The 27,193-nt window shown below is 41.2% G+C and overlaps 1 protein-coding gene across 1 annotated transcript in view; it reads left to right on the top strand.

The window, feature by feature from the left end:
* UVSSA (UV stimulated scaffold protein A) overlaps positions 1–23,919 on the top strand; it is a 45,862-nt gene extending 21,943 nt beyond the window's left edge. The window contains exons 9-14 of the mRNA XM_034416166.3: positions 8,795–8,978; positions 10,015–10,149; positions 11,826–12,009; positions 14,130–14,241; positions 18,129–18,321; positions 23,694–23,919. Of these exons, the coding sequence (XP_034272057.2) occupies positions 8,795–8,978; positions 10,015–10,149; positions 11,826–12,009; positions 14,130–14,241; positions 18,129–18,321; positions 23,694–23,787 (902 nt within the window). The 3' untranslated portion in view covers positions 23,788–23,919. The remainder of the gene's footprint in view (positions 1–8,794; positions 8,979–10,014; positions 10,150–11,825; positions 12,010–14,129; positions 14,242–18,128; positions 18,322–23,693) is intronic.
* Positions 23,920–27,193: the final 3,274 nt, after the last annotated feature.

Here is a 27,193-nt window from a genome sequence, read left to right on the forward strand (position 1 = left end):
GTTACAACGTCTCTGAAAAAAGTGACTTATTTTTGGATCAAAATTCAGATGCTTGGCAACTGTCTCATATTTATGTCCTGGGCAGAGGTGGGTTTCAGCAGGTTCTGACCAGTTCTGGAGAACCGGTAGCAGAAATTTTGAGTAGTTTGGAGAACCGGTAAATGCCACCTCTGGCTGGTCCCGCCCCCATCTATTCTCTGCCTCCCGAGTCTCAGCTGATCGGGAGGAAATGGGGATTTTACGGTATCCTTCCCCTGCCACGCCCACCAAGCCACGCCCACAGAACCAGCAGTAAAAAAAATTGTGACCTTCCGCCAAGCCAACAGGGGAGCCAGATTTACTTCACAACCCTGTGACTAATCACGCTGCAGTGATTCACTGAACAACAGGTCATAAGATGGGGCAAACCTCAGTTAAGAAATGTCTCACTTACCGTGTTTCCCCAAAAATAAGGCCAGGTCTTATATTAATTTTTGTGCCAAAAGGCGCATTAGGGCTTATTTTCTGGTTAGGTCTTATTTTGGGGAAAATACGTTTGTTCTGTCCCTCTTCTTCACACAGGCAAACGTAATACCAAGCACGCCTGCCAATATTTTATTAGGTAAACAGATTAGAATTCTTGGCAGACCAAGGTTTTGGCAGCAAACTGCCGAATGCCTGCCAAGACCGTTTTCACTCCCATAAAGCAGAAGAGGACTTATCTTCAGTCCGTTCCAGGAGCAACAAATTATCCACGAGACAAGAGTTTAGTCAATGTTCAGTCCACAATATATCCAAGCCGAATTTCAGGGATCGCGATGTGACTTTCAGGGTTTAACTTTGTCCGTCACAAAGCCTGAAGAGCAATCCCACCCACTTTTATTCCTGGTGGGGCGTGGCTCCATGACTCAGCTCAATCTCTGGCCCTCCCACGCCTCTTCCGTTGCTGCACACGCTTCTCCCTCCGATGCTGCCTGGGATCAAGCCAGGATTCATCCTCCTCACTCCCTATCAATTGGTGCTCCGATATGCCTTCCTCCTGGCACCTCCAAGGCTGTTCCTCCTGGCCTTCGGATGGAACCTGAGGCATTGCCAGAAAGGAGGGTCCTGGAGAGGGAGGCCTTGTCAGTTCCTCCCCATCACCTTCTGAGTCCTCCTCCTCTGTTAGGACAGGCTCAGGAGTCGGGGTCATAACAGTTACTAAATGCGCCATCTGGCTGACAATCTTAACTGGGGCTTATTTTGGGGAGTATGGCTTATATTACGAGTATCCTGAAAAATCATGCTAGGACTTATTTTCCGGTTGGGTCTTATTTTCAGGGAAACAGGGTAGTAACAAATTTTGGGCTCAGTGGTGGTCATAAGTCAAGGACAATCTGTGTTTTCAACCAGTGTTGCAAACCGGTCCTGCGTTGGTCAGAGAGATGCAGAGCCTGGAACAATCTCTTTGGGTGCCTTATGACAACCGGAAACTCTTCCACATAAAATGTTGTAATTCCCCCGTATAGGTGAGTCAATGAGGCCATGTTGAAGAAGAGCAGGTTAGGGGGGTGGAGGTTCGTTCTCCAAGTTTCCAAACGTTTCATTACCAGGCCAGGTTACGTCTTCAGTAGAGTTTAAGGGATGTCAGTGTTGGGGTTCTTCTGTTTATTAAGGCTTCGTGTGGTCAGAAGGTCTTGGGATGGTGAGGCCATGTCAGGTGAGGGTCCCATCAAGTCAGGGTCTCACCTAAAGTGACCTCATCACAAGACCCACACCTGACCCATCTCAAGACTCTCATCTGATGTAACCCACACCTTAGCCATCTCAAGACCCACACTTGACCCATCACAAGTCCCATATCTGATGTGACTCATCACAAGACCCTCACTTGGCACACCCACACCTGACCCATCACAAGACCTACTGACCACACAAAGCCCTTATAAGCAGAAGGACACTGATGCCTCCTAATAGCCCTTAGACTTATATACCGCTTCAGAGCTTTCCAGCCCTCTCTTAAGCGGTTTACAGAGTCAGCCTCTTGCCCCCAACAATCTGGGTCCTCATTTTACCCACCTGGGAAGGACGGAAGGCTGAGTCAACCTTGAGCTGGTGAGATTTGAACTGCTGATCTGCTGGCAGCTGGTGATAGGCAGAAGTAGCCTGCAGTACTGCAATCTAGCCACTGTGCCACCGCGGCTTCTAAACTGAAGATGTTACCTAGCCAGGTAGTGAAACATTTGGAAACCAACCCATAAACTCAGAGAATGAATCTTTGCCCTCATCCTCCACCTGAGCTACAGATATTTGCCACTATTGCAAAGAACAGGTTACCTGCCTGTGAAGGCACACAGGGCCAGTCTTCTGGTTTCAGGTGTCCTCGCTGGTCCCATAGAATCCACTGTTGGATTCTATGGGCCCAATGGGCCCAATTCGTTGTGGGCCCCGAAGGGCTTCAGTGGGGGGGGGAGGGCATGAAGTTCCCACCAAGCGATTCTCCCATCCCTAGAAAAGTCCAAATTGGGTTCCTCGCAGCTCACTGCCTTATCCGAAGTCACAAATTATCCCTCAGGGACAAAACCAGCGACCAGGTCCTTCTGCATCCTGTTTAAATTATTCATCCATTGATTTTCTTTCCTTCTCTCGCTTTGAAGGACTTGCTTTTTAATATACTGTGAATTCAGACAAACTCCATCCAGGTTTGGGCACCAGACGGGATGCTGTGGGTTGTTCTTTCTTCTGTATTTTTAATTTATTTTAATTTATTTTTTTTAAAAAAATTGATTTATATGCCACCCTTCTCCGGAGACTCAGGTCGGCTTACAATGCATTAAGCAATAGCCTTCATACTTTTGTATATTTATACAAAGTCAGCTTATTGCCCCCACAATCTGGGTCCTCATTTCACCTACCTTAGAAAGGATGGAAGGCTGAGTCAACCTTGAGCCTTGGCGAGATTCGAACTTGCAGTAATTGCAGGCAGCTGAATGTTAATAACAGTGCTTTAGTCTGCTGCTCCACCAGGCTCTTTTTTAAGATCTGGGACGCTGAACTTTTTCAGAAATTGGGGCTTCTGATTTTGAGCCTTATCCTGAATGTTGTAAACTACGAGTAGTCCTTGACTTGCAACACTTCATTTAGTGACCGTTCAAAGTGACAACAGCACTAGAAAAAGGAACTTATGACCATTTTTCATACTTAACGACCACGGTGGCGTCCCCATGGTCACGTGATCAAAATTCAGAGGCTTGGCAACTGGCATGTACTTACGACTGTTGCTGTGTCCCAGGGTCACGTGATTCCCTTTTGCCACCTTCTAAGAAGCAAAGTCTAAGGGGAAGCCAGATTCACTTAACAACATGTTACTCACTGAACGACCCTGGCAAGAAAGGTCATAAACTAGGGCAAAACTCACTTAACAAATGTCTCACTTAGCAACAAATTTAGGGCTTAATTGTGGTCGTATGTGAAGGACTGCCTTTAATGGAGGAAGCTTAACTATTATGGACCATGTCTGCTCCTATGGGTTGCTATATATATCATTATTTTCTGTTCTACTACACCAGAGCGATACAGAAGGTAAAACTACTAGGGGTTGTTGGACAGATATTTAGAAGATGTGGTTTTTAGTAGCTACTGATATTATTTGCTCATTCCTGAAAGTGTTTTTTTCTCCGTTTTGTGAGAATTCCAATTACATTCAACTAGTAATTGGAGGTGTTAAGGATATTGGTGTTGTGTTACCAACCAGCAGAGTAAATGCACAAGGAAACATTGCTGAGAGCAATGAATAAGAGATATGCAAACTGGTTTATCAAAAGCTTACTTTATAGTAGAAAAACAGTCTCATAGTCTTTAAACAAATGCCAAGTCTTTGCCAGTAAAATCAGTCCAGTAGTTACAGAATCTTCTTACCCAACGAACAGTAGTTGGTTAGAATAACAAACTCACTCTGGTTCACAAACCACGATGGTAGCAGATCCATCCAACAATGATTAGCAGAATGTTAGCAACTCCTCACTATGGCAGCATATCATAGCAGCAACTGAACACGTTACAATACCTTGCTTAAATACTCTCACAACCGGTCATTACCTAATTACAGCATGACTCAGCATTAAAGCCTTAAAGTTACACAATAGATATTCATATTAAAATCACAGAACACATATATTGCCTGGACAACTAGTTAGGCTCAAACCATATCCTAACATGAGGGAAGACAGAATGGGGCACGAACTGGATCTGGGTTTTACCTATGCATCAGTGCGATAGTAATACATTTATTTCTTTCTCATTATGGGGAAGAACCTTTCGGTGAAAGTTATCCTACTTTGAGTGGAGATTTTAAAATTTAACCTCGCTTGTAAAAATATTTTGTTATATTATACTATATCAATTTATTTGATTCTTTTTGTTAGTTTCATAGTTTTAAACGTGGTTTGATATTCTGTAAGCTGCCTTGAGTCGCCATGGGCAAATAGGCGAAAATATAAATTCAATTCAATTCAAATCAATCAATCAATCAATAAAAACATCCTTTTTTAAAGAAAAAAACCTGGGATTGCCCAGCTGCCTGGTGCAATTGAAACATGATGTATTTTCAATTAAGGAACCCTAGCCAGGTGCCAACTCCCCCATCTGCTTCAACATACCTTACTGTCCACCTGCAGAGCTGTGGTATCCAAATATGAATTAACTTGATTCATATGAAGAATGGTTGCAAAAACTGGGTTTGGCTAGTCTAGAGAAAAAAAGGACCAGGGGTGACACAATAGCAGTATTTCCAGCATTTGAGGGGCTGCCACAAAGAGGAGGGAGTCACCCTGTTCTCCAAAGCAGCTGAAGGCAGGACAAGAATGAATGGATGGAAACTAATCAAGGAGAGAAGCAACTTGGAATTAAGGAGAAACTTCCTAATGATGAGGATAATTAACCAGTGGAACAGCTTGCCACCAGAAGTTGTGGGCGCTCCATCACTGGAGGTTTTTAAGAAGAGACTGGACAGCCATTTGTCTCAAATTTTATAGGTCTCCTGCTTGAGCAAGGGGTTGGACTAGAAGACCTCCAAGGTCCCTTCCTGCTCTATTCTGATTGATTGATTGATTGATTGATTGATTGATTGAATTGGATGCCCAGTGATCTGTTTACAAAGCATTTTCAGGAAATAACCCTACGTAAAATTGTCCGTGTTGCTTTGAATTTGCATACTGGTTAACAGCAAATTATAAACTGCTTATCTTGGAATTAAAATTAATTTGCTTTTTAATTAAAGCATTCTGCTCCGTAACCCGAAATGAGCAATTCCTAAGCTTTTTGCATCCTGATTAATACCTCAAAAGTTCAACTGCTACTTGTATGGCTTTTCATAGCAAGCACAGAGATAGAGAGGAAGCACTGAATTTTCCAATTTCCATTTTATCCTTAAAATTTAGAACCATCCATTTCATGGCTTACCAATTTTCCTTTCCTTTCCTTTGTACACTAAGTTTCTGTTCTATAACCGAAGAGTTACCATCCAGAAACAGTTAGTAGTTTTTAATTAATCTCACAGCTGCAAAAGTACTACATTCTGACCGCCATTAGGGCAAGAAATGAGTTTTGGGATAGATGTGAGAGCCAATTTGATTTTCTGTGGGCAAGATGGAATGCAAATTTGCAAAAGAATTTCGGTGATTAGGCAACTGAGGTGTGAAGACATCACCCATTAAGGGGTGTCACGCCAAATTAACATTACCAGGCTTTTTAATGACCCCTCATTTGTATAATCCTTATTTACACTAGCACCTGATCACCAACGGATGATGATGGTCGGTTTTTTTGCACTCAAAATTCCCAGCCAAAGAGCCCAATTTTGTTGAGAATGGGCCCCTCAATTGCGACTGGAAGTTATTTTAAATTTGGCGGAAAAAGGCCTTGAAAGAAAATTTTGGAACTTCATTAATATATATGGCCAAAGATGGAAGGACACGCCCACTCCCTCAATGGAAGGGTCGGTCTGCCTTTGGTGTTGGCAGAGTTGGCAAAGGCAACTAAAAGGAAGAATTTATCTAGTTTTGCTTCCGTTTGGAAACCATTTCTGGATTCTCTGCTCAAAACTGCAAAAAAATTAAACTTTAATTGTAGGTTTTGATGACTAGAAGGACTTTTGCAGTTGTAGAAATGAGTTGAAAGGTTTAGAAATTTAAATGTAGAGCCTTGGTGGTGCAGCGGACTAAAGTGTTGTTAAGTAGCACTTAGCTGCCAGATGCCTGCAATTACTGCGAGTTCAAATCTCACCAGGCTCAAGGTAGACTCAGCCTTCCATCCTTCCGAGGTAGGTAAAATGAGGACCTGGATTGTGGGGGCAATAAGATGACTTTGTATTAAAAAAAAGAACAACGCTTGGGGGGGGCGAAAGCCCTACTAAGCAGGTATATACAAAAGTATGAAGGCTATTGCTTAACGTATTGTAAGCCGCCCTGAGTCTCCGGAGAAGGGCGGCATATAAATCGAACCAATGAATGAATGAATGAATGAATGAATGAATGAATGAAAAAAGTTGAGGCTGTAAATTTGTTTCTATGCTACTGCAGTGAAAAAAATGGAAGTCGCAACTTTTTTTTGATCCTTTTTTTCGTCTTTCTGGACTTCTTTTCTCTTTCGCTTTCTCGGTTTTTGCTTCTCTTTGTATTCTACCTTACAATAAACTTTAATGAAATACTTAAAAACTAAGAGAGGTTATTTGTAGAAGTGTATATTTGAACCAAAATGAGGCTGGTAGTTCGAGTAAAAAGCACAGAATGAAATGAGGGCGGTAGATGAAGGCGCAGTGCTAGACTAAAAAATTAATGAACGATATTAGAAGAATATATTCTGAAAGTATTTTTAAAAAATCAGGAAATATATTTTAAAAAATCAGGTGCCCAAATCTCGATGCAAAGCACATTTGCGCATCTCTACATCAAATTCAGAAAAAATTCAGTTGGTAACACAGAATGGTTGTTTGCCTTCACACAACATTTTGTTCCTTTTTGTGTGGAGCAAAAGACAAAAGGCCTCCCATTTCTCCTGCCTAAATTCTTTGGATTTTAGCTCATATTAATCAAGATTTTTTTGGTGGACTGGATGAATTGGAGCTGTATACAGAAAGGCAGTTGGGAAGCAAACCCGTTCTCCAAAAAGTTTTATTTTTTTTTTTATAATTTATGTTCTTGCTTGGTGTGCGTTTCTCTCCATTCCACTAAATCCTGATGAAGTCTTTTCTTCTATTTTCTTTGATTTTTTTATCTTCCCCCCTAATCCCACCATTTCTATCAGGACATAATCTCTTTCTCAAATTTACATTTTAATTACAAGGCCAGCTGAACGAGCTAAAATCAATAAAGTCAGCCTTCTCCCCTGGCCAAGTTTCTGCGGGGGAAACCCAACCTCTCTCTTTCCTTCTATTGATTTATCTCTCTTTAGCACTGTCTGCTTCATTGCTGCAGGCAAATAGGTGCCATTTGGTCAATTTAAAGGAGGAGGAAAAAGGGAATTTGGACTTTTGTTTAATTTTGTTTTTCTGCCAGCGAAAGTATTAGATGACGTATTAACCAAAAAGCATTGCTGGTGGTAGGATGGACAGTTGAAAATACGTAAAGGATACCTTTAAAGTCTGGATAAATTGTAATTTTGGAAGCATTTTACTTAAACGTGAAATGGAAACTCACATAACCTAATGTGGGTTTATGGATAAATTATATTCAAACATTAATAAAATCAGTAGCTCCCTTGTTGACTGGCTGGAAGGGAGTTTGGAGGTCTGCTAGTCCAGCCCCCTGATCAAGCATGAGAACCTATTCTATTGGCTAATGGATAAATAACTGAGAAGCGGAATATTCCAGCTAGGGTGGAGAATGGGGAAAAAATGGGGAAAAATTCTAGAAAAATTAGGTTGTTTTTTTTTTATTATTATTTGATTTATATGCCGCCCTTCTCCGGAGACTCAGGGCAGCTTACAGTGCATTAAGCAATAGCCTTCATACTTTTGTATATTTTATACAAAGTCAGCTTATTGCCCCCACAAACCGGGTCCTCAATTTACCTACCTTAGAAAGGATGGAAGGCTGAGTCAACCTTGAGCCTGGGGAGATTCGAACTTACAGTAATTGCAGACAGCTGGAGTTAAATTACAATGCATTAGTCTGCTGAGCCACCAGACTCACCAGGTTGGTGAGTTGATCGATGTTTTCAAATAATTTCCCCCCTTTTTATACACGTGTACATAAAAATGGGATGGAGGAGTATATAATACTTTCCTTAATTACAAAACATGAATCAGAAATTATTTTACAGTGGCTGAATACCCACCTGTCAACTGTGTGGGCAAAAAATGTGTCTCTTTTTACTCGGTTTGGTTCTTTTTTTTTTTTTTTAAATTTGATTTATATGCCGCCCTTCTCCGGAGACTCAAGGCGGCTTACAATGCGTTAAGCAATAGCCTTCATACTTTTGTATATTTTTATACAAAGTCAGCTTATTGCCCCCACAAACCGGGTCCTCAATTTACCTACCTTAGAAAGGATGGAAGGCTGAGTCAACCTTGAGCCTGGGGAGATTCGAACTTACAGTAATTGCAGGCAGCTGTGTTAATAACAGGGTGCGTAGACCACTGTACTATCAAGGCTCTTTTGCTAGCAGTAACGTGTATTGGTTTGGGTTCGTGGACTCTCCCGTGGCCTTAGAACCTTATTCTGTGTACAACATTAGCTCTGCAAACCCACCGTGTGTTCCCTTCGGATGACGTAGGAGGGTTTTACGCCCTGCTCGCCAATACCTCCACTCACCGTCCTCTCTTCCTTTATCCTTTGAGGCCTGGGACCTGTGTTGCCCACAAGGAAAAATGTGGCAGGGCCTGGGAAGAACAAAGCCGCCCCCACGTCTCTCTTCTCATCCCCATCCGTAAGAAACGAGGAGGAGCTGGACCCCACCTGCGCTGCGGCCACCTGGAAAATTATCCGAGAGAAACTGCCTAGACTGCCAACTGCAGAGGACAGGTAAATATTAAATGCGGGAGAGATACCTTGGCAATCTCACTCTCGGGTCCAAATCAATGGCATGAAATCTCGTTAAGTTCTGAATAATTGTTTAAGATTGGTCATCGTTGCAGAGGCAATATTTTAAAATCAGCGAATTGTGAACATTTCTGGGTTCCTTGGCGCTCTCTGAGTTTGGTTTTTTTTTTTCTTGTAGACATTTCATTACCCAACTAGGGTAACATCATCAGTGCTAGAAGGGAGTGGGGTTTACTCTCTTGTTTATATACAAATGGTTTCCCCTGTCAGTCTTGGTATGGGGGGGGTTCTTGGGGTGGGGGTTTCTTGATGAGGTTTATTTCCTGGAATTACCAAGTGAAGAAGCCACCAACTCAAAGAGTAAACAACAGTTTAAAGGAAGGAGAGTGTGAAGGTAGCCTCTCACCGACCAGTACGCTCCCACAGAGAGGGGCTCCTCTGGGTGCCGTCGGTCAAACAGTGTCAACTGGCGGCCCCCAGGGGGAGAGCCTTCTCTCTGGGGGCACCTGCCATCTGGAACAAGCTCCCCCCGGAGATATGGAGGATCCCAGATTTGCGCACTTTCCGCCGTGCCCTCAAAACATTCTTATTCCAGCAGGCTGGTCTGGCTTAACTTCCCTTTTAAATTGCTTTTAAATTTTTTTATAAATTGGGGTGTTTTACATTTGTTGGGCCAGTATTTAATGTATTTTTAAATGGTTTTTAACATTTGTACTATGTGTATTTTACCTTTTGGCTGTTCACCGCCCTGAGTCCTTCAGGAGTAGGGCGGTATATAAATTTAATTATAAAAAATAAATAAAATTATGCCTGTTAAAGGCTGTAAAATGTAGTCCCCCTTCTTAGACATTGTTTGGACTGCCTCTCCTCCCAAGCATCCAAAAGACAAGAGTTTTGTTGTGAACGCACAATAAATCAGGCGATTCCCGCTCAACAACAAGCTGCATCATTCAAATTTGCGTGCAAGCTGAAATGTGCTAAGCTTTCTCTTACCATTTTTTTTTCATGCACGGTGCAGAGGTTGCGACCCGACAACATCCAAGGAGGCCAACAGTCAGCGTGAAGAAGAGAAAGCCAAAGCTCCTCTGGTACCTTTTGGGCTCGATCTCTTCTACTGGGGCCAGGAGCAGCCGACGTCGGGAAAAATTCTCCGGTAAATTGGTCCCAAATATTTTAACACGTTTCCCTGCCTTCAGGTGAACAAGTTTCAAAGAATGTTTACGATGATCGATGCAGGTCCTTTTTACATGCTCAAGTTCCTGGGAGAGAAAAAAAGCATTCAGACAATTTGTCCCTCAAGCTGATTCAGCTTAAACAAAGTTTAATTTAATGTTTAGTTAATTTAGTGTCCAATTCTGTTTATTCATTGGCGAACTCCTGAAGACCAAAGAAGGCGGTGCAAGAATATTAATATTATAATTGATAGAAATAGGAAAATTGGTGAAGATCAACGATATTGGTTAAATTTCCAGGAAAACCTATTCTTAATCCGCTAGGGGGCATAAGATGTCAACAATAAGATTACGTAAGACTATCTTGGACATCAGAAAGTCAAGTCAAGTGTTACTTTTCCTGCCCTCCCTCCCTTTAAAAAAAAAAAAATCAATTTTCATTACCATTTTTTGGGGGTATGGAGAATAACTTTCCCCATAATTCCTAGCGTTTGCTTTGAACCAAGCCCCAAACTTGCTTTCAAAATTCAAAGACCATTCTCATAATCACAGAGTTGGAAGGGACCTTGGAGGTCTTCTAGTCCAGCCCCCTTCAGAGACACCTGGCTAGGTGGCTCAGTGGCTAAGACACTGAGCTTGTCGATCAGAAAGGTCAGCAGCTCGGCGGTTCGAATTCCTAGTACAGGTCTCCTGCGTGAGCAGGGGGTTGGGCTAGATGACCTCCAAGGTCCCTTCGAACTCTGTTACTGTTAATCAAGGAGAGAAGGACGTTACATTCTATCTGGGTAAACATGTGATGACCGTCTCCAGAAACAAGGAGTTCCAGGTGGCTTGATTTGCTCTGACAACATTTGGGGCCTTCAACAAAATCACAGGCCTCCATTTTTTCCCCCCTGAAATTTTATGCAGAGCTTAATTCCGTAGACTCCAGGTAGCAAATCTAATAACCAAGGAAAGGAAAATGACATCTGGAAATGACTCACTTCAAATAACACTTGACTGAAGTTGGCTTCTACAGGAAATCCTCAATTTATAACAATTTGTTTAGTGACCGTTCAAAATTGCAACGTCACTGAAAAAAAGTGACTTATGGCCGTTTTTCACACTTAACGACCGTTGCAGCATCCCAACAGGCTCATTTAATCAAAATCCAGACGCTTGGCAACTGACTCATATTTATGACGGTTGCAGTGTCCCCCAGGGTTGTGTGAGCCCCTTTAGTGACCTTTTGACAAGCAGTGGGGAAGCCAGATTCACTTACCGCCCATGTGAGTAACTCAACTGAAGTGATTCACTTAACAACGGTTGCAGGAGAGGTCATAAATTTGCTTAAGAACTGTCTTGCTTAGCAACAGAAATGTTGGCCTCAATTGTGGTCATAAGTTGACCATAAGTATATATTACTATAGTTATAGTAGTTGTATTTTGGGGGCACTAAATCCAAACATTTATTAGATCAGAGGTCTTCAAACTTGGCTGCTTTAAGACTTGTGGACTTCAACTCCCAGAATTCTCCAGCCATGCTGGAGAATTCTGGGAGTTGAAGTCCACAAGTCTTAAAGCGGCCAAGTTTAAAGACCTCTGTATTAGATATTTAAAAGAGCCGAACATCAGGGGCTTGTAGAGGAATTTTATCGTTGCATTTTCTTCTCTCTAGGTTTTCCTCTCAGCATCGCTTCTGGGCCCCCAGTGAGGTGGAAGAAGAAGTAGAAAACAAAGAGGTTTCAGAGATGCTCAGAAGCCGCTACATCACCTTCGCTGGCACCTTTGAACCCGTGAAGCACAAATGCCGAGCCCCGATGCCCAGCGGAGGCCTCTGCGAAAGGCAGGATAGATTTAAGGTGGGTGTGAAGGAGCGCGAGAGATCGGTCGTGTCGGACTCTCCTACGCAAGGTCTCGCCCAACCTTCATGGAAGAGTTTTAAGATCAGGAGGGACTAGCCCAGAATATCGCTTTTTATAAGCCAAGGAAGCTTGGGTGTCAGGTTTCGATATCGTCTTCAAATAAAATAAATTGCATTTCCAAACAGATAGTCTTTGAAGAAATCTTTCATTTTATTAAGCACGACAATCTGGCCCCGATCGTGGCATAGCCAACTCTGGCTTCCTGACCCCAAACCCTCCCTTTCCGTTCCCCAAATCTCTGCGTCTCATAGGCCTTCTTCCAAATCACTCTCCCCATATCTACTACCTAAGCTCCCAGGAATGTCCCCCCTCCCTCTCATCTCCTAGGGGATATTATCTTCAGGGAAAATAAGTAGGTGAAATGTCAAGCGTCCTCTTGCCAGCTGCCCCCTCTTCTCCTTCTTATGTCAGCACTAGAGTAAATGCAGGTTGAAGTGCTGACATTGGGAACATGAAGGTTTGAAAAAAAATATATCTAGACTACTTCAGAGTTTGTTAGGTGAATGAAAAATTACAAAGCGAGACGTCGGGGAAAGATACCAGCCATACTTTTTCACCGTTGTCTTTAATTCTTCAAAGAAGCACTTTGAAGCATCCGAAGCAACGGATGGAAACTAATCAAGGAGAGAAGCAACCTAGAACTAAGGAGAAACTTCTTAACTTCTTAACAGTGAGGACAATCAACCAGTGGAACAGCTTGCCACTAGAAGTTGTGGGTGATCCATCACTGGAGGTTTTTAGGAAGAGATTGGACAGCCATTTGTCTGCAATGGTCAAGGGTCTTCTGCCTGAGTAGAGGGGTTGGACTAGAAGACCTCCAAGATCCCTTCCAACTCTGTTATTCTATAATTCGATTGCAATGTTTTGTACGTGATGGAAGACTGATCAGAGGAAGAGAGAGACAGATACAAACAGGGAGAGCATCCTACGATGATGAAGGCAACCCTGGTTTCTGAAGCTGCAGGCTCTTCAAACAGACATTAGGAGTCGGAAAGAAGGGTGAACAAATTTAATGTTGTAGTTGTTTAATTGTTAAATCATGTCTGATTCTACAGAACCCCATGGAGCACAGCAAGCCAGGCTCCCTTTGTCCTCCAGTATCTTCTGGAGCTCAAATTCATGTTCATTGTGTTGATGACACCATCTAACCATCTCCTCCTCTTCCTTCCCCTTCTCCTTTGGCCTTCCGTCTTTCCCAGCATCAGGGTCTTCTCCAAGGAGCCCTCTCCTCTCATCTGGTGGCCAAAGTATTTGAGCTTCAGCTTCAAGTTCTGTCCTTCCAAAGGACAATCGGGGTTGAGTTCCTTCAGAATTGACTGATTGGATCTCCATGCAGTCCAAGGGACTCTCAAGAATCTTCTCCATAATTTTAATACCCTGAACTTATTTTGTAGTGGGAATCTTTTTTTCCCCCCTCAGTGTTTACTCAAATGAAACTTTTCAGGAACCAGAAAGAGAGATATTTATTGATCTTCCAGTGAACAGACTATTATGAAGATTGTCTCTGTATTGGGCATATTGTCACTGGATATTAAGACATCCCAGAAAAATCTATGTACCTGTTCCAAATAATCATCTTATGGAATTGATGATATTTCTGATCAGTTTAAGCGGAATGGAATGGAATGGAATGTAGAATAGAATGGAATGGAATGGAATGGAATGGAATGGAATGGAATGGAATGGAATGGAATAGAATAGAATAGAATAGAATAGAATAGAATAGAATAGAATAGAATAGAATAGAATAGATATTAGACTGTAGAATAGGATAGCATAGCATAGCATAGCATAACAGAGTTTGAAGGGACCTTGGAGGTCTACTAGTCCAACCCCCTGCTTAGGCAGGAAGCTCTATATAATTTCAGACAAATGGTTATCCAACCTCTTCTTTAAAACTTCCAGTGCTGAAGCATTCACAACTTCTGGTGGCAAGTTGTTCCACTGATTCATTGTCCTCACTGTCAGGAAATTTCTAATTTAGATTAATAAATTAATAGCATAACGGAAGCATACTCTGGAAGGTTAAAAACCCCTGTCCCTCTTTCACCCCCAAGTGCCCTTTCCATGGCAAAATCGTTCCTCGGGATGAGTCGGGAAACCCGTTGGACCAAGAGGAGCGAGAGAGAGAAGCGAAGATGCAGTTCGAGAAGAAAGAACAGCAGCCAGGTTGGTAGAGGGGGCTTAAATCTCCGGCTGGGTTTTCAGATTCGTTTTATAGAACTGTTGAATGTCGCAAACTCTTTGACGGGAGTCTAGTAAATCAGTGCACAGGTAGTCCTCGACTTACGACCACAACTGAGCCCGACGTTTCCATTTCTACACAAGACAGTTGTTACACGAGCTTTGCTCCATTTTACGACCTTCCTTGCTGCCGTTGTTAAGTGATTCCCTGCAGTTATGAAGTTAGCAACACGGTCGTTAAGTGAATCTGGCTTCCCCATGGATTTTGCTTGTCAGAAGGTCGCAAAAGGGGGATCACGTGACCTTGGGTACACTTGCAACCGACGTAAGTACATGCCAGTTGCTTCTGAATTATGATCATGTGACCACAGGGATGATGCAGTGGTCGTAAGTGTGAAAAATGGTCGTAAATCCCTTTTTTTCAGCACCGTCGTAACTTTTTTGGGGGGGGGGAATTTTTTTATTTTTATTTTTAAACAAAACATAAAAACATCCATCATCCATTCCAATTGCAAGTAGTGTGTCGGTCGGTTACAAATCTTTTGTGCTTCATCTCATATTCATCATTTACTAATTCTCTAATCAATCTAACATATATCTTTATATCATTATTCTCATTTATCATTCATTTAAAAATGGCATTTTCATCCCATTAAAATCATTTCCATATATTGTATTCTAACATCCATTTCATATTTTGTTTCCATGTTTTATTATCTAGCCATTGATAAAATAAATCCAATATCTTATAATATTGTTTGTCTTCCTGTTCTCTAATTTTAAATGTCAATTTGCTCATTTCAGCACATTCCATAATTTTCCTAATAACTTCATCTTGTTTAGGTATTTCCTCATTTTTCCAATTTTTAGCAAACACAATCCTAGCCGCTGTCGATACATTCACAATCAGGTAACTCAATTCTCCGCTATATGTTTCTGGTAACATCGGCACCGTCGTAACTTTGAATGGTCACTAAACGAGTGGTCGTAAGTCAAGGACCACCTGGGGTTCTTTCTTACACTTGCAGAAACCAAAACAACTTGTCATAGATGGAAATTTGAACAAATTTCCAATATGAGAAATATTGTCTCCCACTGAATTTGTTTCCTTGAAGGAATTCCAGCAGTTAATAAATTACATTTTAAATTAAGATTAGATTTCGGTGTAGAAGTAGTCCTTGACTTGCAACCATTTGTTTAGTGACTGTTCTAAGTTACGGCGGCACTGATAAAGGTAACTTGTGACCGTTTTTCACACTTACAACCCCTGCAGCACACACACACACACACACACACACACACACACACACACACACACGTGGTCACATGATCAAAACTCAGCCGCTCGGCAACTGACTCGTATTTCTGACAGTCGCAGTGTCCCAAAGTTACATGATCCCCTTTTGCGACCTTCTTCTAACAAGCAAAGTCAATGGGGGAAGCCGGATTCGCTTAACAACCGTGTCAAGCAAGGTCGTAAAACGGAGCAAAAAGTCACTGAACAAATGTTTCGCTTAGCAACAGGAATGCTGGCTTCGCCTGTGGTCGTACGTTGAGGACCGCCTGTGCTTTCTGGATCGTTTTCTAGTTACCAAACGAATAATGGTTGCTTCTTAATGAATCATAGAGATCAGGGGTCTCCAACCTTGGCAACGTTAAGTCTGGAGGACTTCAACTCCCAGAATTCCCCAGCCAGCTGGCTGGGGAATTCTGGGAGTTGAAGTCCTCCAGGCTTAACGTTGCCAAGGTTGGAGACCCCTGATATAGATGGTATATTTTTTCTATGCAAAGGTTAGAGGGAATCCCAACCCTGTACATGACGGGGAGCAGAGCCCTGTCTCCCCGTTAAATTTCGCTTTTATATCCGGGCGTCCCTGCTGTTGGTGCGTCATAATGACATTTCTCGACACGGTTGAACCCTATTCCTTCCTTCCTGGCCCCCCGGAGGCCGCCGAGCAGAGCCCGGGGGTGGGGGTGTGTCTTTGGAAAAGACGAATCCTGAGAGATGATTAGACTGACCCACTAATCTGCGCCGTTCTTCCTTTCACCATAGTTTACGCGGGAGAGCAAATTAAGGGCCTCTCTTTTTGTGTGTGTCAGCCCCGGAGAAGATCTGGGTTTCCCCCAACCGTTAGTGACTTGTTAACAAACAGGGATCGGGACGGGGCCGCCAAGGCAGCCGCTGGCCAGCCAGATGTGAAATACTATCTCTTTACTAACTACCAAGTATTGATTTCGCCCAACCCGCGCGAGCAAGAAAGCAAGCACTATAATTTTCTTTTTCCCGACTGCTAAAGCCGTCCACAATGCCTGGAGAGCTTCAAGGGCCCCCTCCAAAAAGGCCCTTCTTCCTGGCACCCGATCGATTTTCCTCCGGGGGCTTTTAAATTGCGCCTTCGTTTTCCTCCGATGTTCATTTCATCTCCAGTGAACACACCGGCGGTTTCCCCCCCACGTTGTGTTTAAACAATTGCGCCATTCAGCCGGTTCCCGCAGCACCAGCCCTCTTATTTACTGGGAGATAAACAGTTTAGACAGTTTTTTGTTAATCTGGGATTAATTGTTCCTGTGCCTGGGTTTCTTCGCTGCAATAAAAAAAGCAACAACTTTGTGATCCATCAATTGGGGGTGAGAGAGAGAGAGGGAGGCTGGGGGGAGAGAATATGTGATTTTTTTTTCTCTTTCCTTTCAGACTTTTTCTTTGAATTCCTTTAGAGCTCACAAAGCTAATAGTCAGCTCCTCATTCATGAACTCCCACCTAGTTTTTTTATATATATCTGGAATATCTGGACCCCCCCCATCCACCCAGTCTTTAAAAGACTGAAGCATTTTTTTTCCCTACTTTATACTTCATAGTATTATTTATAATACTGAAATGACCTATAACTGTTTATTGGTACGAGATAGGTATTAATTTTTTTAGAGTTTATATCAGAACATTTAGATGTTTAGATGTTACTTTTGTTGCTTAGATTACAAAATTACATGATTACAAAATCATGTAGTCCATCTTATTTTTGACATTGTTCTGGAGTGCAAGTGTTTGGAAAATGAATGGAGTTCAGTTGTTTAGTCTTTCTTTGCTTCTTATAACTCGATTGGTGAGTGGGTGAGAAGATGGATGGATGGATGGATGGATGGATGGATGGATGGATGATAGATTGGATAGATAGATAGATAGATTGATTAATAATAAGATGATGATGACGGATAGATAGAATAATAATAATAATAATAATAATAATAATAATAATAATAATAATAATAATAATAACAATAGATGATAGATAGACAGATAGATAGATAGATAGATAGATAGATAGATAGATAGATAGATAGATAGATAGATAGATAGATATATGATGGATAGATAGATAGTTAAATTAATAATAACAATAATAATGATGGTGGTGGATAGATAGATTAATAATGATGATAATGGATAGATGATAAATAATGATGAGGATGGATAGATAGATAGATAGACGAATAGATGATGGATGGATGGATAGATTAGATTGATGGATGGATAGATAGATAGATAGATAGATAGATAGATAGATAGATAGATGATGGATGGAGAAAGATAAAAAAAAGATAAAAGATAAAAAGTGAGAGAATACAGAAACGCCCACATGCCTTGAGAAGCCACCGTGGCAGTGAGCTGGTCCTAATTTATTATTTATTCGTGTTCTCCTAAAAATAATCTAACGCAACACCATGCAAAATATGAATTCATTTAGGAGCTGAAGATATAATGCCTTATTAGAGAGATTATGGCTTCCAAATCGGAGCATCACGAGGAGGAAGGCGGTTGGGGATGAATCCCTGGCACAGGGATCATATTTATTTGTTTTTATCATCTCGTCAGAATGGCGAGATCCCGACTTCATGAGAGAAGTGGAAGCCGCTACTGGTGTCGATCTCGGCTCTTCTCATTTCGACACAAAAGGAAAAGGCGGGAAAAAGAAAGGGAAGACAAAGAAGAAATACCCCAACCTCACAGACATAAAGCAGGAGGCGAACACGTCCCGTTCTCGACTTGGGAAAAGAGTTTTCAACAAGTAAGAGTTGTCTTTGGTTGTCTTCTTCTTCTTCTTCTCACAGTCGTTCTTGTGAATGTCCTTTGGGTTTCCAGGCCTGGTCCTCCAAAATCTGGCCAAATCTTCCAAGGAAAAGGAGCTAGGGTGGACCATGAAGGGGCTGCCAAATCTTTGTGGGTGTTGTGGGGGAAGGATGAGGGCTCATTGAGGCCCCAAACTCTGAAGATTAACTCATTTCAGCAAAGTCTAGTTTCTGGATCAATCCTTCCTTGGTTTGACATGGAGCATCAACCACCATGATATTGGAGGCATCCAAGCAACAGGGTTTTTCAACCTTAGCCACTTTTAAGATGGGTGGACTTCAACTCCCAGACTTCCCCAGCCAGCCTGGTCTCAAGTATCAGACAGTCCTCTTAATATTGTCTGAGTAACATTGTGGATGAAGGAAGGTTGAGTTCAGATAACTCCCTAATGCAAGGTTTTTCAACCTTGATGACTTTTAAGATGAGTGGACTTCCAATTCCCCATGGCTGGGGAATTCTGGGAGTTGAAGTCCACCCATCTTAAAGTTGTCAAGGTCTAGAAACATTGCATTAGAGAATTATCTGAATTCAACCTTCCTTCATCCACCACCTGTTTTCTCTATCCTTACCACCTATCCTAGACCCTTGTCTAACCAGTTTTTGGTTGAATCTTCTCTCTCTCCCATCTCCCCCACTTCTACTCCTGTAGTAATTTTACCACATGGCCTTGGAGGAGGGGGAGCAGCTGGGAGAATAATTGGGCTGCCTTAAAAAAATTGAGTTGCGCATTTGGGGTGAGAAGGGAAGTTATTTTGCTGATTTAGAAGGGGAATTTGCCGTCTCCAATGGAGGAGTTAAATAGAATGTTAAAGAAATAGCTTTTTAGATCTGAAACGGGAGTGAGTAACTATTTTGTCTTTAACAGCCCATTTTATAGCTGAAGCAGACTGTGGATTTTGCTGCATGGCATGAGAATGGAGGAAAGAATTCCTCTTTATACTGTAAATTAATTTATTAGGTCTTCTGGTTCATATACGCAGGTTATGTCCATTTAAAGTTGTCTAGGCCTCCCTGAATCTTTGGATGGAACCAGGCATGACTAGTTCCTTTTAATTTTATCCTGAATAAAATTAACAGACAGAAATAATAATAAGAGGGTTTCATGGAAGGGTCTTGTGGCACACTTGTTCTTTAATTATAGGACTGTCAGGAAAAAGAATAATATTGCTATTGGAACGCATCTCTCTTTTACCAGCATTTGAAAGGCATATCAAACCACCAATTCAGGTTTAATCATTGATTTAAATGTTTTAATCCCATAGGCTAATTTAAACTGGCCACTTCTCTTTGTTCCCCCACACCCCAGACTCTTAGAAAGTGTGAGTTGCACAGAATTGTTTTGTTGGCTGACGCCTAAATCTAATAAATAATTGGCTAATGTATTTGAAAATCTTAATTTTGAAGGTCTTATGAGTATTGTTAGTGGCATACAAGTTGTCATATAGACAACTTGTCAGGTAGAGCCTCTTCAGCTTCCCCTGGTTAAATCTGGCCCTGAAAATACCCATCTTCAAAGAAAGTAGCTTACCAGACGATTAAACCACAAATCAAGGTTTAGCTTCTCATGGTGAAATCTGGCCCTGACAACATCCATCTTCAGAGAAGGTGGCTTATCAAAGAATTAAACTACAAATCGAGGTTTCTGCTTCTATTTCTCCTGTTGATGAAAACTGGAGTCACATTTTCCGCAAAGGAAGTGACTGTGGTTGATCAGGTTGATTGTCCAAGAATATCACTGGCATGAGCAAATGTTTATACACATCACCAACAACTGAGGGTGTCATTAGCCTTCCGGCATCTTGTGATACGAAGATCAACCCTTAATGAAACACACAAGGTCTCCTGGCAGCTGAAGAGGGACCGTGAGGAAGGAGCACATCTCCAGTTCATATATGGAAACTCTCACTCAGTCCCTCTGGTAGCCATGCCTGTTCAGGCAATCCTCGAGTTATGACCACCATGGACCCCAAAATTTCTGTCATTAAGCGAGACAGTTGTTAAGTGAGTTTTGCCTCATTTTACGACCTTCCTTGCCACACTTCTTAAGCGAATCACTAAGCGAATCCGGCTTCCCCGTCGCCCCTGGCTTGTCAGCAGGACTCAAAAGAGGATCCCGTGATCCCAGGGCACTGCAACCGTCATAACTATGAGTCTGTTGCCAAATGTCTGAATTTAGATCACGTGACCACGGGGGGTGGGGGATATGCTGCAAAAGGTCCTAAGTGAATCCCAAGTCACTTTTTTTCAGTGCTGTGGTAACTTCGAACGGTCATTAAATGAACTGTTGTAAGTCGAGGCCTACCTGTACACCTGGAGCAAAGGCCTTGAAGATTTTCAGTTATTTTTTATGACCGTCGCAAACCTGCCTGGAGCGTTTTTCGTTTTGCCACATGTCCACCACATATGATAATATGTGCCCATTTTTTGATTACATTTCCAACGTTTGCTAGACATGTTTTTAAACATTTTAGCTAACCTGTGGCTGGTGGTAAGTGCCATCTATAAAGAAACTCTGCATCCTCTCATAGGATCAAAGCAACCGAAGCAGAGCAAACATCGTGAAATCCGAAAAGCAAGACACCTTGTGTCCTTAAACAAAAAAATATATTAGTGTGCGTATCATCCTGGCAGCCGAGAGGAATTCCTTTGAGGAAAGTCCCTTGTTTAAAGAAATCATGTTGCTCTTCTCGTCTCGAAGAAACGCTTGTTATAAATAATGAGACTTGCCTGCTTTTCTTCTCTTCCTCGGCACGCGGCCCCGTCGTCCATGACAATCTGGAATTATCTGGTCTCCTTCCGAAACCGTCCATCATAATAAGCCGTAAAGTTCTTCTTTTTTTTCCTTTCCAAATTTTATTGATTTTTTTTTTATTAATTACATTTCTTAGTGCTTAACAAACATCGTGTTGTCTGGGTATTTAATTTGCTTAACCATTCTGACTACATTCTTAATCTCCATCCCTTTTTTTCCCAACCTCTGGTAAAATAGATTCCAAAAGCAGTCTTCTTTCTGCTTAATTTTCAATGCCAATTTCTGCACCCTCTAATATCTTCTTAATGATCTCTTCATCTCGCGCCGTTTCTTCATTTCCCCCCCCCAATGTTGTGCGAATATAATCCTCGCTGCCGTTACAACATGTAATATTAAATACATAACTTTTCTCATCTGCCATTATACCTAATAAAAACAGTTCGCGTTTAAAATCTACATGAGCCGTAAAGTTCTAACAAGGCGAATTTCACATCGGATTTCACAAATAAATTTCCAAAGTTTTTGTTTTTGTTTTTTTAGTGGTTTGCACGCGGGACTAATGACTCTGCCTGTGGGTTAGCGCCAGTTCATGAGAATCCAATCTTGTCATATTTTAATAGGTTTCGTGGTTTGCGGGCCTAAACACGGTGATAACCGTGGCTTCGTATATAACAGTCGCAAATTACTTGGAAGGTGCGAATGATGGAGGCAGTCCTGTGCTCTGCCCATAAAGACACCGGAGGATCTTGTTTCATTTACGGTATCACACAAGCCAGGGGGGGTGCTAATGTAAAAAAAGTAGATGACACCCAAGTGTCAAGGCCATTGTGTTGTGCTAAAGACTCACTTTTCTCCTGCCAATTAAAGTTTCCCTTCCGGTCTAAAACTGCCACCGTAGAGTGACAGATCCATCCCATCTGCTAACAAGGTTGGTTTTTAAATGCTTCGTATCCGGAAAGGCACTGAAGGGGGAAATCCTTGGGCAGCAGGAACCTGGCATATTTATTTATTTCATTATTTATTGACTGGTTGGGTTTGTTGGCTGCTTCATCTTGGAGCAAATATCTCAAAAAACAAAATACCCAGACGAGACTTCGATCCCACCAGGGTGGGGATGCCTGTCTGATGCCTCGATTTATAAGTGGTTCATTCTTAACTGGCATCATGGTTTGCTCTAATACGGGTGGTGCGGTAGCCTAAGAGTGGAGCTCTCGCCTCACAATCAGGAGGCTGTGAGTTCGATCCTAGGTAGAGGCTGATATTTCTCTCTCTGGGCACACTGAGAATACATCTGCTGAACTAAACTCCACATTGGAGACAGGAAGGGCATCCGGCCATTAAAACGCTCTGCTAGCTCCATTCAGTTGCCCAGGCTCCACCCCGCAAGGGATAATGGAGTCGTTAAATGAAAGTGATGATCATGGTTTGCTCTAATAGATACCTATATTACGTAGGCTTGGCAGGTGGTCCTCGATTTACAATAAGTTCATTTAGTGACCGTTCAAAGTTGCCATGGCACTGACAAAAGGGACCAATGGTCATTTTTCACACTTAACGACCATTGCAAATCCAAATTCAGACGCTTGGCAACTGGTTCATACTTATGACAGCATAAGTCATAAGCATAAGGGGTCAGGTGATCCCCCTTTGTGACAAGCAAAGTCCATGGGGAAGCCAGATTCACTTAGCAACCATGTTACTAATTGCAGTGATTCACTTAACAACTGTGGCAAGAACGGTCATAAAATGGAACAAAACTCACTTAACTGAGTTTTGGGTTCAATTGTGTCTGTAAATCAAGGATTACCTATCTATATCATCTCATGTATCTATCCATCTATCTATCATTTCTCTCTCATGCTATCTATCTATCTATCTATCTATCTATCTATCTATCTATCTATCTATCTATCATCCCTCTCTCATGCTATCTATCTACCTACCTATCTACCTATTTACCTATTTACCTATTTATAATGTATTTAACCATTTAAAGTTGTCTCTGGAAATTATCTAAGATGCTATAAAAAGTAATTAAAACTATAAGAGGTAAAAGAGCCAATTGTTAGTAAGCTGCTTTTTCTACTTTAGAGTTTCTGTTAACCTATTCTAAATAGAATCCATTCATTTCAAATGTGCTTTGTTGATACTCCTTTAAAAATAGTTTTTGTTCCCAAAGCTCAAAATACGCAGGAATGAGAAGAACATTATAACGATTACTCTCTACAAGCTTCTGGTCCTTCTATTCTTCAGATAATATTATATTTCTATGCAAGTAATTGTCAAGGATGAATGTGGTGTGGAGGCTGTTGGCTGAAAGGCAAACGTTTGTTTGTTTTCTGTTAACGAGGACATTACTAAATTAAGACTATATTGTCACAACTAATTGAGCTAACATAATACATTTGTTCTGCTTCATCATCGGCGCCATGTTTAAGGGCTGATTAGCAATTAATCACAGCCCTCCCACTTCGTTATTTTTGCAAACAAAATTGGCCAACATTTGCGTGAAAATAACAGTCTGACTTTCTTTTTTCCTCCCTTCTTCTGCTCTACAGAAGCGCGGTGAAGCGAGTCGTCAAAGCGATGAATCGAATCGACCAAAGAAAACACGAAAAGTTTGCAAACCAATTCAACTATGCGCTGAATTGAACGTCATCAAGAGAAAGGCTAAGGAAAATCCATGGCGGTTTTGATACAGTTCTTATGCAGCGTTAGTTTTTTTCAAATTCGGCCATTTTTAAGATGGGTGGACTTCAACTCCAGCTGGCTGGAGAATTCTGGGAGTTGAAGTCCACCCATTTTAAAAGTTGCAAATTTGAAAAACACCAGCCGATATGTACAAAAACTGGAGGGGCTTCAATTGATCGACTGTCACCCCCTTTTTAAAACTTCTTCCACGGACACTCCTGTACAATTCAGTAATTGTACATTGATCGAAATAATCTCATTCGTATAAGTATATATATATATAAAATCTAATATATTTAATAATAAACATTGACTTTCTTAAAAAAATACGGAGTTCATCCTGGCATGTTAAAAAAACTTAGGAATTGTATATATGCCAGGAATATATTGTAAGGTTCATACTGGTGTGAATAAATTTTGTAACTTAAATATGCTGAAAATCTGGTTGCCTGCAAATTAATTCTATTGTGTAAGCTCGGGAGATCTTAGAAAAAGTTACAATCCTGATTAAAAAAAAAAAAAACTGGTTTCTAGATGCTCTGAAAGTGTTAAATGTTTTTCATTAAGTATATTGGAAAGTTGAGATAGGTATTATTGTACTTGTGAGGACAATATGATCTATTCTGGTCCCTCTTGCATTCATGAATTCTTATATGGTCGTATCTATGCAGATTTTTGAGCCGTGGTGGCGCAGTGGTTGGAATGCAGTATTGCAGGCAAACTGCCCACAGTCAGGAGTTCGATCCTAACCGGCTCAAGGTTGACTCAGCCTTCTGTCCTTCCCAGGCCGGTAAAATGAGGACCCAGATTGTTGGGGATAATAGGCTGACTCTGTAAACTGCTTAGAGAGGGCCGTAAAGCATTGTGAAGCGGTATATAAGTCTATGTGCTATTGTTAAATATGTATTTACGAATTATATATAGTTTCCCATCTTTTAACTGGGTGACTGCTAATAAAAAATATTAGAAGACATATAAAATCATTTTAAAAAGATGAAACTCAACCTGGTGCCCATCGATTCTAATGTGCGATCATCTCACCTTCTCTTTAAATGTAAATCTGATCAATCTTTAAAATCTAAACTTTGAAATCTAATAAGATGTCCAAGTCTTATGGAAGGCTGGGCAGGAGGCGGTCTGCAAAACTTCACGGGGAAGACTGTGGGGCCCCAGGGCAGGTGCTGCCATATAAATCAAATGTTGGATCACAAAGAATCGAGATTTTCATATTTGTAATATTTTTAAATGCCATATAGTAATTTAGTAATAGAGATTGCAGGAACTGGGTATGTCTAGTTTAATGAAAAGAAGGACTAGGAGAGACATGATAGCATCTTCCAATATCTCAGGGGCTGCCACAAAGAAGAGGGAGTCAAGCTATTCTCCAAAGCCCCTGAGGGCAGGACAAGAAGCAATGGGTGGAAACTAATCAAGGAGAGAAGCAACGTGGAACTAAGGAGAAACTTCCTGACAGTAAGGACAATTAACCTGTGGAACTGCCTGCCACCAGAAGTTGTGGGTGCTCCATCACTGGAGGTTTTTAAGAAGAGACTGGACAGCCATTTGATTGGGATGGTATAGAATCTGCTGCTTGAGCAAAGGGTTGGACTAGAAGACCTCCAAGGCTCCTTCCAACTCTGTAGTTCTGTTACTTTGAAATGTAGAAGTTTATAAATAGTGGACCTGTTTTGCAAGGGGAAGAAATTGTTACTTTTGAAATATGTTTTATTGATCTTCAATCAGGGGGAGACAATCGAAGTGTATCTTTGTTACTTTGTTATTTATGCTCTTTTCTGATTTGTATTTTTTTTAATCTTCCCTTTTTTTCTGCTTTCTTTCCTTTTTTTGGATTTTGTATTTTAACCTTGGGAAATAATTTTTTTTAAAAAAATTATTAAAAGAAAGAAAGAATCGGATTCCATCTTCAGCAATGGAAGATCAGTCGCTGTATTTACCTCATCAAAATTTATTTTATTTATAAATTTTATTGGCTGCCCATCTTACCATAGGGTACCTCTGGCTTACAGTCATAAAAATATGTCCATACAAATACAATGAAAGCATAAATTAAAGTCAAACGTTAAAATCTAAGGTCCCATGTGGAGCAAGAGTAAAAAAATGGAGGGAAATTACTCAGGGAAATTACCTTGGAACTCCTGAAGGAAAAACAGGCCGCTCACCACACACAAAGGTTGTACGGTGTAATGGCCCTCTGGGTCTTTTGAGAGGGAGATTGTTCCCTTGAGGCTAAGATAAATGAAGCCAGGATGATGAATAAATCAAGTTTCCCACTGAAGACATGATGGCTCAGGTAGCCAAGCATATGAAAGTGAGTGAATCAGTCATCAAACCATCATAGCTGCGTTTATGATGGAAATACGAGCCAGGTGGCTTATGGTAATAAGCATGGCTTATTACAAAAGTTGGGATAATGAGATAAATTGGCAACTACTTCCAATGTTGATAGAGAAAGTACTTAGGAACATTCAGGAGCCACATGTTAGTTGTTGTTGGGTTCATATCATGACCCCAATTTAGGATGCAAATTTGGTAACTTCAAGGAATGCAGTGGTAATTATACAACTTAAAACTAGAAACATCAATTCCTCACAGGGTTACGATGGGTCTCTTTGGCACTCTTGACCAAAGTCAATGAGTTTGACTTTGGGAAAAAAATTATCAGGAACCCAAATAGAAAAATATTAGAGTGAGGAGTGACTTCATGATCCCACATCAATTGGATAGACCTGTTTGGACTATGACAAAAAATACATAAATAAAGCAAAGTGGGGACTGTAATCCAGTCTCCTAAGAGATTAGAATCATAGAATCAGGACCGGAAGGGACCTTGGAGGTCTTCTAGTCCAACCTGCTCAAGGCAGGAGACCTTATATTGCATCCTGGGCAAGTACCTATCCACAATCCTTTGTTTTATTTGTTTATAATAAAAATAAATACAAAAATAAATAGTAGGAAAAATAGGGGAGGGAAAGGGGAAGGGAAGAGTGGAGAAAAGAAGGGAAATAGGAAAAGTGACTTCTGAGTCCCTTGAGTACAGTAAAATAAGATACATCCAACCTCAACTGTTTACTTTTACATAGTGGTATAAACTAGCCGTTTCTAAATCAACAAATCTATCTCATCGGTAAAACCCAAAATCAAAGTTTCATTTCCCCCCCCCACCTCGAGCACAAAGTCCAGAAGTGGTTTCCAAGTAGAAAACCTCTTGAAGATCTCCAGTGTTATATATAGATGTTGTATTTCCATAACATTGATTAATGGAACTATTTAAATTTCCATAACATTGATTATGGAATCATTTAAAAGGGAAGAAACCCCAGCTTTCTCCTCAACATCTGGCAAAATG

This window comes from Pantherophis guttatus, chromosome 5 (genome assembly GCF_059756535.1).
Source record: "Pantherophis guttatus breed Tessera chromosome 5, ASM5975653v1, whole genome shotgun sequence".
Taxonomy (NCBI): Eukaryota; Metazoa; Chordata; class Lepidosauria; order Squamata; family Colubridae; genus Pantherophis; species Pantherophis guttatus.